The 14,558-nt window shown below is 42.6% G+C and overlaps 1 protein-coding gene across 1 annotated transcript in view; it reads right to left on the bottom strand.

Annotated features, from left to right (window-relative positions):
- The window catches only part of diaph2 (diaphanous-related formin 2), a 568,359-nt gene that overhangs the window by 238,140 nt on the left and 315,661 nt on the right, over positions 1-14,558 (bottom strand). Inside the window, exon 26 of the mRNA XM_083651834.1 lies at positions 13,087-13,181. Within this exon, the coding sequence (XP_083507960.1) occupies positions 13,087-13,181 (95 nt within the window). The remainder of the gene's footprint in view (positions 1-13,086; positions 13,182-14,558) is intronic.

Raw genomic sequence — 14,558 nt, 5'->3', positions numbered from 1 at the left:
CAAATGATGCCCAACAATGTGCCAGGCTGCTGCAATCCCCTGTTGTTCCAGCAGGGGAACACGGCCCCTGCCAGAACCCGCAGCCAACGGGGTTAGCACAGGTAATGACGGGTCCATGCATATGGATGAGCATCACGGTGATCTGGGGTGATTGACAAGCGAGATAAACAATAATAACAAGCAAGGCTAGGACAAAGGACTCTTGTGAGGCCAGGCTGCAAAGGTTGTTACCATGGCGAGGTGAAGGAAAGCAGTGCACAGCAGAGAGGAAGCTGACGACGCGGGCGTCTGCTGTGTGAAACTACCTAGTCAGTGTGTATTAAGGTTATGTGTGACACATTGGGATTTGCTACAATGAGAAAGGGACACGTTTATTTAAAAATGTGTCTGGGAATAAAGGGAGAGTATATCTGTGCGGAGAGTTTTTGATGGACCAAACTATAGTGTTTATTTACCACATTGTATAGTCAATGGATTAAATTATGTTAACAAGCGCAATTGTGACTTGTGAGTCCCAATTTTGCAATACCGCATGCTTTTAAGAGAGACTGCCATATTATATATAAAAGCTGCCTTTGACATCTAAAGTGATATGTGTGGATCATACAATGACATTTCCTCTCCCAGGTAGGGCTGCAAGCAGAAATGGATACTGAAGGAAATTTGTCATGATCCATAACTTATTTATTTAGCCACCCCCCAGGTCAAAACACAGGTGGACTTTAGGATAAGGAACTTTAGATGTGAGGTAATCATGTATGTGGGACGTGGGTTGACAGGTGTGTGTGTGGGGGGGGGGGGGGTCCTGCGGGGAGGGGGGGTTGTGTTCTTGAGTGAGTTTGTTTGTGTTTATGTTTGTATTTCATGTTCTTTGTAGATGTTTGTGGCTTATTGTGTTCTTCTTGTATGTTTAAATTTATTTAAATAAATTTATAAAAAAAAAGGATAAGGAACATTACAACTAGCTACCTCTGGCCGAAATAGGGCACGCAGGTGATGATGTTCACATTGTTGTTGCACAGAAGATGTAAGCTGGACAAATCACTCAGGAAAGAAATCCAGACTCTGTTCTATCCAGCCTGGTGGATTGCCATTGTTGATTGAATAGGGAGGGAGAAATGATGGCAGTCAAAACCCACCAGTCCACTAGAGTAAGGCTTATTTTATTTTATTATGTTTGACCAGTACAGCATATCCCAATAAATGAAAGTTGTGATAGGGTTCTGGGGAAACTGATGGAACCGGTGGTCTGTGTACACGTGTGTCGGTCACTACATTGAACTGAGAAATGACAGGGTCAGGAAAATAAGTCATACTAACAAGTTGACCTGACCTACAGTTAAACTGTACTTCAGAAAAATATACCAGTGTATCCTTACAGTACATGTATGCACTTACTGTATACTGTGTAGTATGTGTGAATATATTGTAACAGTGATTCTTTTTTAAACATGCCTTAATGTTCCTTGGTATACAAATGTGATTACTTAAAAGGCCTGATATCATCCAATAACTGCTTCACATTATGAGCACTCTTTACTCATTGAGGCATGCTGAGTTTAAATACAAAAGATGCTGGGCACTTTTTCATTGCAAATCCTTGATATTCTCACCAGTGCATTTGCACACAGCAGAGAGCATTGCTAATTACAAATGAATAGCAAGTGGTGCAGCATTAGTCATTAGCCTTTCCTTTTGAAAAGGAGATGGGATAATATAAAATACATTGGCCGACATTAAACATTAAGAAGCCACTCTGATATTCCACAAAACAAGCCCCCAGGGTTGCATCGTCTACTGATGAGTTAGCTTACCACACACTAAAAACTGAGACGAGTGTTAGCTTACCACACACACCAAAAAACTGACATGTTAGCTTACCACAAACACCAAAAACTGAGATGGGAGTTAGCTTACCACACATACCAAAAACTGACAAGCGTTAGCTTACCACAAACACCAAAAACTGAGATGGGAGTTAGCTTACCACACATACCAAAAACTGACAAGCGTTAGCTTACCACACACCAAAAACTGACAAGCGTTAGCTTACCACACACCAAAAACTGACAAGCGTTAGCTTACCACACACCAAAAACTGACAGGCGTTAGCTTACCACACACCAAAAACTGACAAGCGTTAGCTTACCACACACCAAAAACTGACAAGCGTTAGCTTACCACACACCAAAAACTGACAAGCGTTAGCTTACCACACACCAAAACCTGACAAGCGTTAGCTTACCACAAACACCAAAAACTGAGATGGGAGTTAGTTTACCACACACACCAAAAACTATCGAGAGTTAGTTTACCACACACACCAAAAACTGGGATGAGCTAACGCTTACCACACACACACCACAAACTGAGACAAGCGTTAACTTACCACACACACACACCAAAAACTGAGACAAGTGTTAGCTTACCACACACCAAAAACTATCAAGAGTTAGCTTACCACACACACCAAAAACTGAGACAAGCATTAGCCTACCACACACCAAAAACTGAGATGGGAGTTAGCTTACCACACACACTAAAATACTGGATCAATTAGGGGGGGGGGGGGGGGGGGGGGGGGGTCAGATTAGTTATTTAGACTCAACGAAACCAAGGCCCAGGTTGAAAAATACCAAATTATCCTTTAATGTCCTTTCCAGACCTTATGTCTGGAATATTTACCTCAATATATAATTATCAAATTTATTTTGATAGCATAGTAGCTATAACAGCAAAATAACAGAGACTCACAGTCAAAACTGGTTTACTCTGTTGCTTTCTATGCGTTTACAAACAGATTAGCCACCACTGCCATTGTGCGACAGCTTCCAAATACCCGTCACAATTGAATTGGATGGGACTATTACTTGAGTAAGGTCAGAAATCCAGATAAATCTAGCATCACATAGATTCAGGTTCCTCAGGTTCCTCATGTTCCTGAGAACCATCTCACTTAGAAAATGTCTAACTATCTGGGACCTGTTTTTAACCTACCTCGATGAGGTTAGGGGCGACGGGTGACTCGCCCGACGTGTTTCCTATAGACCTCTTGCGTGAGATCGCTTACAAGCACATGGGCACGTTAGGTGGCTGGTAGCACCACTTTGTAATATTGAATGTTGTTTATGTTTGTATGTTTTTCTTTTCTTGTGCCTGAGCCTATTTGTTTTGTTTTGTTTGTGTTTTATACAAAATGAAAATAAAATATTGGAAAACAAATCTATCATCACATAAAATATCATGACAAACTAATTTATTCATATGCTTCCATGTGAACATAAGTGCTGGAAGAGAGCCTATGTAAGTACAAGATGAGCAAATACTGAGAGATAGTCATTTCTGGACTTGAGATCATGGTGAAGAAGAAGAATCTTCTCTTGAAAAGGGTCCTTTCTGTGCATCTCTATTTTCTTTGTGGGTGAGCATTAGCTCTGATCCACTGAGGTCCATCTAGTGATGAGCTTTGATGCGACAGGGTTCATTTAGAAATGGGCCATAATTGGACATCACAGAGTTTATGCATCTGCTAAACTATATATAGTGCTTGAGGGACCATGGCCTCCTTCTGCATAATGGGGGTAGAAAAGCTGATTAGACCTTAAAAGCTTATATATTGCCTGGGGGCATTACAAGAGGGTATGGCTGTATTGTAGGAACTTTAAGGAGCTGTAAACTGTAATCCATGCATTTTCTCTGTCCAGGAACATCACCAAAAAAAAACATAATTGCCCAAGTTGTTCCAATTTAGCAACACGGGAGGTTGAGTTACTCCAGCAGAAACATTGTACAAGAAAAATAATAAGAAAAAAGCAAAGACAAAGGAAGATAGCATAGAGAGTACAATTTCTAGCATGCAGTTACTGTAAAATCTTGGAAGCCACAACAACTTAATCCATCCAATAGGAAAAAAAACATAACAAACACAGCTTCCTATTTACTGTGGATATAGTTTTTCTTAGAGACCACCACGGCCCTTGTTTATCAAATTCAAATGGTGGTCTCATTTAGGCTAAGGTATGGAAAATGCTACACTTTCGTCAACTGACACCCGTGTTGAGACATCACAGTGAAGTATTTTCTTACTGCCAAGTCAGTGTACATACGGTATTATGGTTGCAACAACAACAAAAATCAAAATATTGATTTTCTTACGATACATTATCAATACACTAGCACCATGTCGTGATATCATATCATGACATTTATCCTTCCTATAAACGTAACGCACAGATTGAAAAGATTTTAGTGAGGCATTTTGAATCCACACATGGAGTCGTGGACACGTGGCAGTGTGTTAAGGAGGCAGTATGCACTGTGTTGTACATTGTTTAAATTCTGTGAATAAATCAATAATTCCTGCTTTTTGCCTTTTTATGGGTATCTTTTCCTCTTCAGTTACACAGATATTGTGATGCATCGTACATGAAATATCCTGCATTGTATCGATTAACTCAGTTGCTCAATTGCTGTATCGTGATCGTGAGTTACTCTGCGATTCCAACCACCTGTAAATACACCATCTGACAAGAGCAAGTAAAAAAAAAAGCGCTGTGGTGTGCGTTTCTGAAATTCTTACGGAACATGCAAACGATCAAAAGCAGGTGTTGATGCTGTTTGAAAGCATTCTAGTGACACAGTAGTGTTAGCCCATTACGTCACACTGACCCTGCCAGAGAGTTGTATGAATAACCCCCAGTACATTAAACCAGTTGATTATTGCACAGTATTCAAGATTACAAGCTTGTGCTTATTAATTATCGGGGCATTGTTTGCCCCCCCCCCTCATTGTGTTCCATTGGCATGAACCATGAGGGCATGGGACCAAATAGCATCATTATGCCAGTTAAGCCTTCCCCTTGGGGCAAAGAGGCTGAGAGGGGCTTTTGGAGAGATTAAGACAACAAAAGGACAGCCAACTTAAGACAATAGCTTCCTGGCAGTGGACTTCCCTTTCTTTGGGTTGTTCTGATAATTATCTTACTGAGCTGCAGACAAACTGACAATAAATAGATAAATAAATAGATAGATAAATAAACAAATAAATAATAAATATTATCCCCTCTCTTTATATAAATCCATCCTGCTGGTGAAACTCCTTGCTGTCAGGTGAATAGAAGCGGCCGGCACCTGCACATGTATTGGAGGAAGCATGTACTGCACTCCCCAGATCAGCAGAGTTGGTGGAGCAACGACGGAGACAGCAAGGGGAATTGGCCAAATACAAATGGGGAGAAAATAGGAGAAAAATCTGGACAAAAATAATATTAAAAAAAAATCCTTTATGACACAAACGAGGCAGCAAGGTTTCAACACTGTCCAACTCCAGCCTACAACCATTGGCCTCCACTGACTTTCTGACTAATGTCAGAAGTTTCTATGGCCTTGAACAGAGCCTCAGTATTTGTGTGTGTGAACTGTGTTATGTGTAGTGAATACAGAAAGAGAGGGGATAGTCTGAACACAAGACTCCCAGGTTGTGGCCTTGTCAGGGTGCAGACAATGGGAGCGAGGTTGAACGTGCTGATCTCCATGCCCTTAGCGTGCGCGCTGCTCAAAGACACTAGGGGGGCTGGAGGGCCCAAACACAATGCGAGCAGGCCCCTGAAGCCCAGAGCGCACGTGCCTGTCCCCTTTACACACAACACAGACACACTCTACCCTTGCTGCTTGTCGCCAGCCAACAATAGCAATGAATGGCTTTGTCAGCCTGTCAGCCCTTTTAAAGCAGACCTTTGCCAGGCGTTCTGAGGCGCAGTCTCTTTTCACCGAGCCAACGTTCATTATTGTCTTTCATTGTCAACCTTTTCATCTTATTGTTATTCAGGGCATTGTAGTGTGGTGGCTCTGATGTCTCTGACTTATCTAAAGTTTTATATCTAAAACTGACCTCTGTCCACCATTACTAAGCCTATAAGATTACTATTGCAGCTGGCTGAGATTTCAATGTATACGTAAACTAAATGTGTGTGTTTGTTTGCACATTCATGCAAATACTGGCATGTGTCGGTGGGCACATGTTGTTGTGTGTGTGCGCACACACAGATCACATGGATCCAGCATGTGGATCTTGGTTAGATGATAAATGTCACAGTTGTGCAGAGAGTGGAGGGGAGAGGGGATAATTGACATCTTCTGTCCATTTGCATGTATGTCTGCATACGGGGTGCATGGGTGTGAAAAGTGTGGAATTGTGGGGATTCATATGGGAGCTGGATGGATAGTGAGAGCCAGGCCTGTCTGCTGCCGTTCAGGGATGTGTACATCATCTGGGAGGCAGTGATGGGCCTTAATGCAGAATAAGGAGAGCCAATCAAGTCCAATCTATCCGCTCTGTCAGGGTGACACATGGTAACGCTACTTCAAGGCCAGGACGCTGCCACATTCAGCTGACAAATCATTACATTAGACATGTCCACAGAGCAGGAAGATGGTAAGACTGAGTTACAGAATTTTAGACGCTTTATGATCACCTCTTCCTTCCTTGATTCCTCCTTTCCTTTCATTCCTCCTTCCCTTGCTCGTCATTGAGCCTCACTCGCCTCTTTGCGAAATAAAGCCGAGGCGGAATTTTGAACTGGAGTGGGTTTTTCCAATATTTGATTCTCCTTCTGTGAGAAGTGCCATAGGATCTGTTGAGTACTGCACAGCTTTGTGGGGCCTGCACAAATATCACTTTCCAAGCTTTCCACTGCAGTTTTGATCATTTGGGAACGTGTTCAGAGCAGTTAACCTAGGTTGACCTAAAAAAATCCATTTCCTTTCCTGCTTCTCCATTTGTTACTCCTCAGAAAAGGCCGATCAATATTCCAACATAACCCATGTCTGGACTTAAACACACTCTGCACTTTGTCATCGGCTCCTAATGCGATTAGCATTTGTATTTCTTCGGTTTCCCATTGGTGAGGTATGTCGTCATTGTTTTGTCTCTTTCCCAACTTTCTCTGACCTTCCACTTTCCTTCTGTTTGTTTACAACAGCTGGGTGTTTAAAAATGACCTTTGACCCTATGAACTGCTTGTGCATTACATGCGTGATGATGTCAATCGTGCCAGCACCCTTTGAAACAGGCTGGTATCAGAGTCATAAGGACGTTGTATCAGCACGCTTTGACCAAACTGCACTGAACCTTGAACAAAAGATAATGGAAAATAATAATGTACAATGACAGTACAGGTACAGTACAGCACAGCACACTACTGTAATGGGGGGAAAAACATCAGAAACCATCATCAGAAACACAACGCTAATGATAATGTAATATGTGCTTTACCTATAAACAACTTAAGTAACAAGGTCCAGTGATATGCCATTTTTGTTTGGCATAGCCTATTTTATACTTCTTGTTGTTCCGAGCACAAATTGTGACATGTTTGCAGCATCTTAAGAACTAGCCTATGTGCAACAACAACCAGTGGCCCTTGGGAAGTTGTGTGGCTGCCAGCTTGCATTCACCCACCCCCAGTGATGGTTGAACGATAACGCCTTGTAAAGCACATTAGTTGAGGTGATTAGTTTACCACAGGTCAACAGAAGGGCAGAGACATCTCTTCTCACTTCTGACTGACATATTTCCCTTCTTCAAAATGAGCTCTGCACCCTAGCGCGCCGCTCACCAACCCGCGCCTCTATTTTTTTGTCTAAGTGCACTCATCATCATCATCATCATCATCATCATCATCATCATCATCATCACAATCACCCACTCCTCCTAACAATAACAAAAGGGTGTACACATTAGCCATGTTATTGGCCCGGCCAGGCAGACATCTCTCTCGACTCTGGGTGCAGTTGTCCATGTGAATAGATGGTGATTGGCGTGTGGCTGAAAGTGGGCGGTGTGCAGTGATTCATCAGCATAATGAGTGTAGATGAGCACTGTGCAGATGGAGCCCACACTCAGAGCTGTGTCGCCCAGCAGGAAGCGTCTCTGCTCCCCCTCGCTGTCTCTGGATCGCTCCGGCTCCATTCCTCAGACATGTGTCACTTACCAGCTCGTTTACTTTGCTAGATCACTTCTGCATGATCTTATACCCATTTAACCCTCACTTCACCAGGGAGGCTGTCAAAGAACACTTTAAGTCATCTATCAAATGACATTTCCATATACAATATGTCTGTTTTTGCTACTCTCCGTCGGCAATCGATGGGGACGTTACCGATTCGTTCACATACCCAGTTTGTGAAAGCTTTTACATTTGCTGTCCTAAACACCTACAGTAAGAGCAGGTTGCTCTGTCTCAAGGAAAAGCCTGTGCTACACAGGTAGTGCTGCACAGGTAGTGCTGTGTTTTATGTTTGCAGTAGCAGCAATTTATTTGGAATAAATTAACAGCAATAGGCACTGTGCCAGAACTGACAAAGACAAGTGCGGCACAGGAACTCAAATTTCATCAACATGAAATGTCAAGTGAAAAAAACAAAAAAAAACATCAATTGCTCAGAGGAAGACAAAGGTGGTAAAAAGAAAAGGGAGCATGTCTGCAACAAAAGGTCTGAAGGCTTTGCCTGAGCAAAATGGAAAACACAAAGATGAGAAGAGACTAAGGATGCAGATTAGGGCTGTGAATGTTCACTGGCTTCCCGATTCAATTATTATTGCAGCTCAACGTATCACATCCTCAATTTTCTATATTATTACTGCACATGGCTACTTTTTCATCAATTAATACAAGCAGATAAATATCAACTCCTTTTTTTACTTAGAAAGTGCTTTAAAATCTGAATGTCAACATGAATTTAAACAAACGATTCAGTGATTATCTGTCAACAATCCGATTCTGCATCGCGACACCTACGCATCGCGATGCATCGATTAAATGATTAATTTTGACACCCCTAATGCAGATATCCCTTTTTTTCTTTTGGTCTGGTTAATTATTTAGTTATAATTTTCCAAAGTTTATTTTCCAAAGTGTCATGCACCTGGTAGGGTTGGCCATGAATAGCCGCAATCTAAACTGAGCAAATGTATTATATTGGGCCAGTGCCTAAATTGATATGCGGCTTGTTACATATTATTCATTTAATCATTACTGTAAGCAGCTGCTGTCTTTTGTCAATATAACTTTATTATCAGTTGATGATTTGCTGCTGGATATCATTATACGGTAGATAGGCAGTAATGTTGTAACTAAACACAATTTCCACTTCTCAATTAATCAGCCTGGGGAAGACAATGGGGACAGAGGATTATACACCTATTGCCTCAAAGTTATGGACCCTTTTCACGCGGACCATTTTGTGTCGAAAAGGCAGGGTAAACACAGGTGCAAGCAAAACACTAATGAGGGTTTCAAACTTCCAATTTGGAAACCCTCATTAGTGTTTTGCTTGCACCTGTGTTTATTCTGCCTTTTCGACACAAAATGCCCCCCCCCCCCGTGAAAAGGGTCTATTGAGGCACTCCACTGGAGCAGTTGGTGTTTCTGTGGCTTGCTCAAGGTCCATTTCTTTCTACTTCTTTTCCCCTTGCCCCACCCAGAGCCAGACCCTACGCACTGTGCAGTCTATCCGTTTTGTCTGCTGCTGTGTGTAACGAGGCCCTGGTGGAGATGCGGTTGGGGACACGGATGTGTTGTTGACAGATATAGCGTTTTTGTACTTTGCTGCGAAAAGGCTGAAGGTGGGGAAACTTTCTCCAATGCAAAGCAGGTCAGGGGCTGGCGTGGCATAACTGACACTCCCTACTTTGCCAGATTGCCAGCCAATTAAATGTTATCAGAGCTCAAAATAACAGCCCTGCAGGGTCGCTCTACCAGATAGACACCATCTAAATATATATATATATATATCTAAATATATATTGCCTCGCCACCTTTTACTGCTGTCTGGCATCTAAGTAGCCAAGTGGAAGTAGACGAGTTCCTGTGCATGTGTTTGTTGATAAGCCATGCGGGAAAATGGAGGACACCTATATCGCTACAAGGGTCTTATCTCACTCTTTTTTTCCCCGCAGAGAACTCGACTCCACGGGCTTGGGTGAGCGCCGCACATGAACGATGGTGGTTGGTTTGGTGGTTGACCAAAAAATATAACATCGGTGCACGTTCAAAAGCGCACAAGACAATGGCTGCGTTTACATGGACCATTTATTCCCCTTTTCATTCAGAATTAACGTTCAATCCTATTAAAAGTTATCATGTAAACATCTGAAAAAACTTAAATCCGAATGAAAATGGCCAATCCGAATGAAAATTCAATCCGATGTAAGTGGCCGGTTGATTCCGTTTTTTATTCCGAATGAAACCATTTTCCGTTCATGTACACACTTTTTAGGAATTAAGTTCATTCCGGTCTTTCTGCGCATGCTCGCTCCCTTTTTCATCCACTGCTGTCTGGCCTTGCGAGTGGGAAAAGGCAATGGACTGAGGTACAGCGGTTTTCTACTGCCTCCCTTCTCCTCCTCAGCAGACGCAGAATAAGCAGTAGCATATTACTGTCGTGCTGCTGCTTAACACAAACGATCAAAATGAAACAGAAAAGTGCGGTGATAACGTTTTCTTCCATGTTGTTGCTGTTTCTAGCTCGTCGCTCGCACTGGTAAATCGCTGTCCGTTCTCAAGAAGAGCTATTCAGTTGGTTCATGAAATCGCTGGGCTGCGTGTCCTCCAGTGTTGCTCCTGGCCAATCCCGGCGCCACAGGGCATGGTTATTGCTTATCCTATGTGGGGTTAGAAATCACGCAGCGCTGAGAACTCTGCTGAGTGTTTACTTCTGGTAAACGTAATGACGTTAACATCCTGTTTACGTTTATCCAATCAGAAGCCTTCCCAGCCCCAAACCTTACGATGACTCAAAAACATCAGATTAAAGTTTCTTTCATGTAACCACCTTTTCGGAATTAAGATTTTACATGTAAACTCGCAGGAAAAAACTTTACTTCTGAATGATTTCATTCGGAAGTTTTAATTCTGAATTAAAAGTCATCATGTAAACGTAGCCAATGTGCGACTGCCAAGATTATATTGGAATGGAGTTTTGTTCCATTCACTGCTCACTCCTGAGGTCTCCACCTCCTACTTCACAAATGGGAGTGAGAGACAAAAAGCGACAGGAACGTCAGAAACGTTTGATCAAAGGATAGGGCGGGCAGCCTCCACGCAGATTGCGGCTCACGCTGCCAAGTGATGCATCTTTACCTCAGACGACCCGCCCCATTTCCAATTACTGCTTTCTGAGACGAGACAAACACAAACAATGACTAAACAGGGAGCCTTTAGGAAGCTCATCCATCATGCTTTTAGACAAAGGCGAGAGGAGGGTGGAGCTGGAGAGTCTTTGCCAAGCCATGTCCCGCAACATCCATTATAAGAGGATGAATAGGGGGTCTCAATGGTCCACGTGAGACTGAGGAGAGACCAACTTGTGTCTCAAAAAAAGACCACAGCCAATTTCTAACGGGGTCACCATGCTAGCAAGCAGGCACAGAACAGTGCAAAATTATTTCTGCACATGCCTGAGCACAAACGTAGGTGCAAGGCATGAGTACACATACACAAGCAAGTACAGCTCTCTCTCTCTCTCTCTCAAACACACACACACACACACACACACACACACACACACACACACTCTCTCACAGACACACATACAAACACTCTCTCTCTCTCTCTCTTACACACACACACACACACACACACTTACACACTTAACACGTTCACTGCCAATGACGAGTTGACTCGTCAAACACAATCCAACCGTTCACTGCCAATGACGAGTTGACTCATCAAAAAAAAAAAATTTTTTTTTTTTGACGGTGCTACGTGGATCAATGCCCCCCACGTCTCCTATAAAAATATTGGAAGTATTGAATTAGTATAATCTATTTTACCGACCAACTAAGTGGCGACAGTGCTCTCCCGACAGAGAGAAAGCCAACCAAAAACAGCCGCGGGAGAAAGCCATTCTCAAGGAAATGGCTTGGCGATTTTACAGTCATCAGTCACCAGACTCGCCCGAGAGCGGCCGCGCCAGCAGAGCAGCACACCGAGAGCGGAGAGCGGTGCTGGCGTGGGGGATTGCAAATTTGCATAATAGATTATGGGTGAAACACACTTTGAAACACCCGCAGAAAGGCCAGAATCGCACGCATTCCGAAAACCCAGAAACGAACGAGCCTCATTCTCATACTGTAGGCGAAAACGCTTTCACGCTGCTGCACACGGGCGCACAAGGGTGGGGGGTTCCAAAAATAGACTGGGTGGGCAGCATAAAGCCTAGAATCGCACAAAGCTTCATCAAAGCTCTCAACCGAAAATCCAAGAAACGATTGAGTCCCATCCACAGTCCACACTCGCCACACTCGCCGACGAGGGGCCGCCAGAGAGGGAGGCTGCTCACTGCTCAGACAGGCAGGAGAAACTGGCTTGTGACAAACGCCACCAGACACGCCCACGGAGGGAGGAGTTTAAGGGAGAGGGTGTTCAGAACTATATTGTTCAGATGTCTGATCTCTCACTGATGCCAAAAATAAATGGTTAAAGTGACTGTTCTGCCTGTTTGATTGAATTTCACAAAACTGCGATTATCTCAGCTTCCTGTCTCAAGACACTGAAACCATGCTGTACTCAACGGCTAATATCTACATAACTACTAACTCTACAAACTAACTCTTTTAGACAGAGAAAGCACACATTCTATTAGTACTTTTGTGAACTTCGTGTTCACAAAGTCCAAGCAGAAAATTATCCTCGGCTCTTGTAAAATGAGCCAGAATCCTCAAAAAACGGCTTGGCAGAAGCTACCTACAGTAAAAAAAAAATGGCTGGCAGTGAATGTGTTAAACATGTTGTCTGTGTGAAAAGCTAGCACACAACACACAGACAGACAGACAGACAGACAGACAGACAGACAGACACACACACACACACACACACTTAAACATGTTGTCTGTGTGAAAAGCTAGCACACAACACACAGACAGACAGACAGACAGACAGACAGACAGACAGACAGACAGACAGACAGACAGACAGACACACACACACACACACACACACACACACACACACACACACACACACACAGACTTAAACATGTTGTCTGTGTGAAAAGCTAGCACACAACAGTGAACATCAGTCTCACCTGGATGAGTGATTCGCTCAGCCGTTCCTCGTCTACCTCCAGCACAATGTCCCGGATCTCTTCATAAGGCAGGCGGAACGAGCCCAGGAAAATGGCTGTTGTGATGGAGAGGGAAGAGAGAGTCATTTCCTCTCTTCCTTTTTATTAGACCGCAGGGTTCAAAGAGACATTTCAGCACTCACCGCTCCTCACACAAAATGACCACAGACCTCACCGCTCCTCACACAAAATGACCACAGACCTCACTTGTCACTTGGAAAAAGTAATACACTTTCTGCCCCTCAACAGGATTGTTTGTGTCAACCTGACAGAAATTGGGAAGGAAAACATCAAGATTCGCCAGTAACAGTGAAAGGTGTGAAAAAATATTATTTTATATATATACATGTATTTTTTATATATATTTTATATAATAAGAATACGAATAAATAAAATAAAATACTATTATTATTATTATTATTATTATTATTATTATTATTATTATTATTATTATTATTATTATTATTGTTAGTGTTATTGATATTATTATGGGAGAGGAGGCTATTGAAGTTTAGGTGGATACAATGAAGTGTATTGAGTTCTGGTTGGGGACAGGGTAGCGGGTGTTTCCCTCTCCAGGTGGGGTGCCTGCTGTGGAAACTGGAGCTGATGGTGGATCCAGGTGGAAGTCACAGGTGGAGTTTCGGTAATGAGCTGGAGGAGAGTCACTCAGCAGCTGCTGTACTTCTACAGCAGCGGGACTTACTTGATGCCTGTATTATATGCAGCAACAATTGAGAGGGACCAGGTCCATAAATATATAACATAGGGTTATTCACCTACTATTTCCTTTCAAACAAAGTACCGGTAACTATGTATTACTTACTGGATCAGCAAGTCACATTTTCCCCCAATTATGATTGTGCCTAAGTGCAGACAGGAGCAGCTAATAACCAGCAGGTTCACAATGTGTGAGGAATAATTTGGCAAGAAAACAGTGCAATGGGTGTGTGAATGCAACACCTTTTGGACATTTTGTGACATTCTTACTGCTGTGGCATCACACTGTGCTTCAGTGTTTAATATAGTTCATTACAGACTGTGATATTCACATTGTAAGCATAGTCAGAAACAGAAACTGTCAGAATCAGACACTGCTCAATCTTTTAAAAGAAAAAGAAAACATAAATCCACCCACCAATACTTTAACACTGTTATAAAACAGCTACTGGTGGTGTACCTTGCATTCTAGGGATAATTTTGTTTGTTGTTTGGTGCGATATTTTTTCTTATTCCCGTGGATAGCGAAAGACAGCTGACACAATGTCTTATCAAAAATGCTTTCAGCACAGTTACAATGGAGTCTAATAAGATAAACAACTCCAACCATGTAAAACAAACAGTGAATGTCAGGTTTCGGTCAGTTCCTCCAAACTGAAGAGGAATGTCTTCTTTCTAAACACTACTTTGCACCAATATGTATCACACAGCAA

Source organism: Poromitra crassiceps (genome assembly GCF_964638095.1).
Source record: "Poromitra crassiceps genome assembly, chromosome: 15".
NCBI lineage: Eukaryota > Metazoa > Chordata > Actinopteri > Beryciformes > Melamphaidae > Poromitra > Poromitra crassiceps.
The sequence above is the reverse complement of the archived record's forward strand: the minus strand, read 5'-3'. Positions and strand labels throughout refer to the sequence as shown.